Source organism: Pygoscelis adeliae, unplaced genomic scaffold, assembly GCF_000699105.1.
Source record: "Pygoscelis adeliae isolate BGI_AS28 unplaced genomic scaffold, ASM69910v1 Scaffold318, whole genome shotgun sequence".
NCBI classification, from domain to species: Eukaryota; Metazoa; Chordata; class Aves; order Sphenisciformes; family Spheniscidae; genus Pygoscelis; species Pygoscelis adeliae.
This window is the reverse complement of record NW_008825430.1, coordinates 4,415,453-4,417,545: the sequence shown is the minus strand read 5'-3', so window position 1 is coordinate 4,417,545 and position 2,093 is coordinate 4,415,453. Positions and strand designations below refer to the sequence as shown.

Here is a 2,093-nt window from a genome sequence, read left to right as displayed (position 1 = left end):
GGTGACTAAAATGCAATAATATGTAGTTCATAAAGGCACATTCCTTTGTGCAGAGAAAAATGATAGGAAATTTGCATTCACTAGATCCAAAGTTGACAAAGAATGATTTTTTTTTATTATTTAAGTCTTAAAAAGCACTGATACAGCTTGCTTTGGTATATGTGTAATGTCTGGACTCTACTGAAGAAAATGACAGTGAATATACTTCTCAGAGATTGGACAATTAAGTAAAAATTCCTCTCTTGTGTGCTTAGACATCCAAGCTGTGGCTACTGGTCCTCGAGGGACTGCATCTTTAACTAGCAGTCTGGCTTCTAAAGCAATTAGCATGCTTTTAACTGAATAGGTTAAAAAATGTGTTATTCCAGAAATATTGGAACTGGAGATTTCTGGTTATTCCAGAAATATTGGAGAAAATTGTAGAATAGGTACCTGCTGGTAGCTGTGCTCTGGTTTTAGTGGAAGGGTTCTCAAGCTTCTTCTTTGTCTGCTCAGCTATCATTGCATCTAAGTTTTCTAGAAATCGAGGCAAAACAAAACCAAACCCCAGTTATTCTTCAACAGATATGATGCAGAATCTATACTATATTCTCCGCAACACCAGTTTGAATGGTAAGTAGAAATCTAAAAGAACAGTCTTCATCCTTGCCTCTGAAGAATTAATGCAGAGCCAACACTTAAAGAACAAACAAATAGCTATATGGAACTTTGATTAACCTTATTAAAAAAAAATTAACAACTAAATCATGACGATAGGTGTACCAAACAGAGCCAATATTCATAAAGACAGTAAATGTGTGCATATATATTCTAATTATTTAAGTTACGTAAGTCACAAAATATAGACAGCCATCTGTAGCAATTTATTCTGATGAAAGCAATGAAAGGGTTTAATTAACTTCACAAAGTATACAAGGCTATGAAATATGTGCTTCATCCTGGTGGGAAAATATTATCCCAAACTGCTTATCTGTCTGGATTTTATATGGTTTCATTGGAAAAGAAGTCTAATAAAAGGTTTTAAATTATATTTAGATGAAGTAAATACGTAAATTGAACTGCTTAACCCAAATATTTTTTAAAGTTGCTGAGGTCAAGCATTTACCTGAAAACCCAGTAGACAGCCGTGGCCATATATACAGCTCTAGAAGTCTAGAAAATGTTTTTCTATGCAAATTTCAGGGCTGAACTCATCTAATTTGAAAGTAAAAGCACCTTTTCATCAAGATGGACGTTTCAGATATAAACAGTGTATGCTTATGTGGGAAAAAAACCAACACTTAATAGATATTCACAAATACAGATCATCATACAATGCGCCATATTTCCTCAGTCATATTATGGACATGGCGTAGAATTTTCTTTCCCTTTATCAGCTTTTTGTAAAGGTTCAGTTAAACATGGACCCAAAATTTGATAAGTGTCAGCTAGTTGGTGGGGTATTTTTGAGAGACTTCATTTTGAATTGTCAATATTCCCTTTATATAAACAGCTAAAATATTCAGTATGAGATGTGGTAACTGTGGCAGAATAGATATTATAGGGCTAGCAAATATTTTAGATCATGTCTTCTGTGTAAGGCCAACATTTTACTCATCCACTGGGAGCATCTTTTTCCATCAGAAAGATACTCAGCACTGAAACCTAAAGATCAGTTTTTTAGCAAGCACATTTCTCTTCATGGCAGATCACCATAAGCAATTCTGCCTGCCATCTGATGCGAAATCACGTAATCCTGTCTGCCCGAGTCCTCTATATTTTGTTATTTGCGTAAAATTAAAATGTAAGCAGTTTTTGTTGGCACCCTGCCTGATTGCACCCTGTCAATTCTACATCACATTAGGGTTTTTTTGTGAAAACTATTTTCATTTGGTACATATCCTTTTAATGTGATTTTTGACCTTGCTGTATGCCCTAAACTAAACAGGTCCGGGCTGGGTTACAAGCTGGATCAGACATACTGAAGAAGAAAAAACAAGCTAGAATTATAGTGGTGGTATTGAAGCCTCACTAATCACTTGATCCAAAGCTTATTGAAAGGATCGTAAACATCCCTTTCAGCTGAGCTTAAGATACTATTTTTTATCCTGAAT

General features: G+C 34.9%; 1 protein-coding gene across 1 annotated transcript in view; it reads right to left on the bottom strand.

The window, feature by feature from the left end:
• SCG3 (secretogranin III) overlaps positions 1–2,093 on the bottom strand; it is a gene marked incomplete at its 5' end in the record, with an annotated part of 30,908 nt that overhangs the window by 7,785 nt on the left and 21,030 nt on the right. The window contains one exon of the mRNA XM_009330993.1: positions 433–516. Within this exon, the coding sequence (XP_009329268.1) occupies positions 433–516 (84 nt within the window). The remainder of the gene's footprint in view (positions 1–432; positions 517–2,093) is intronic.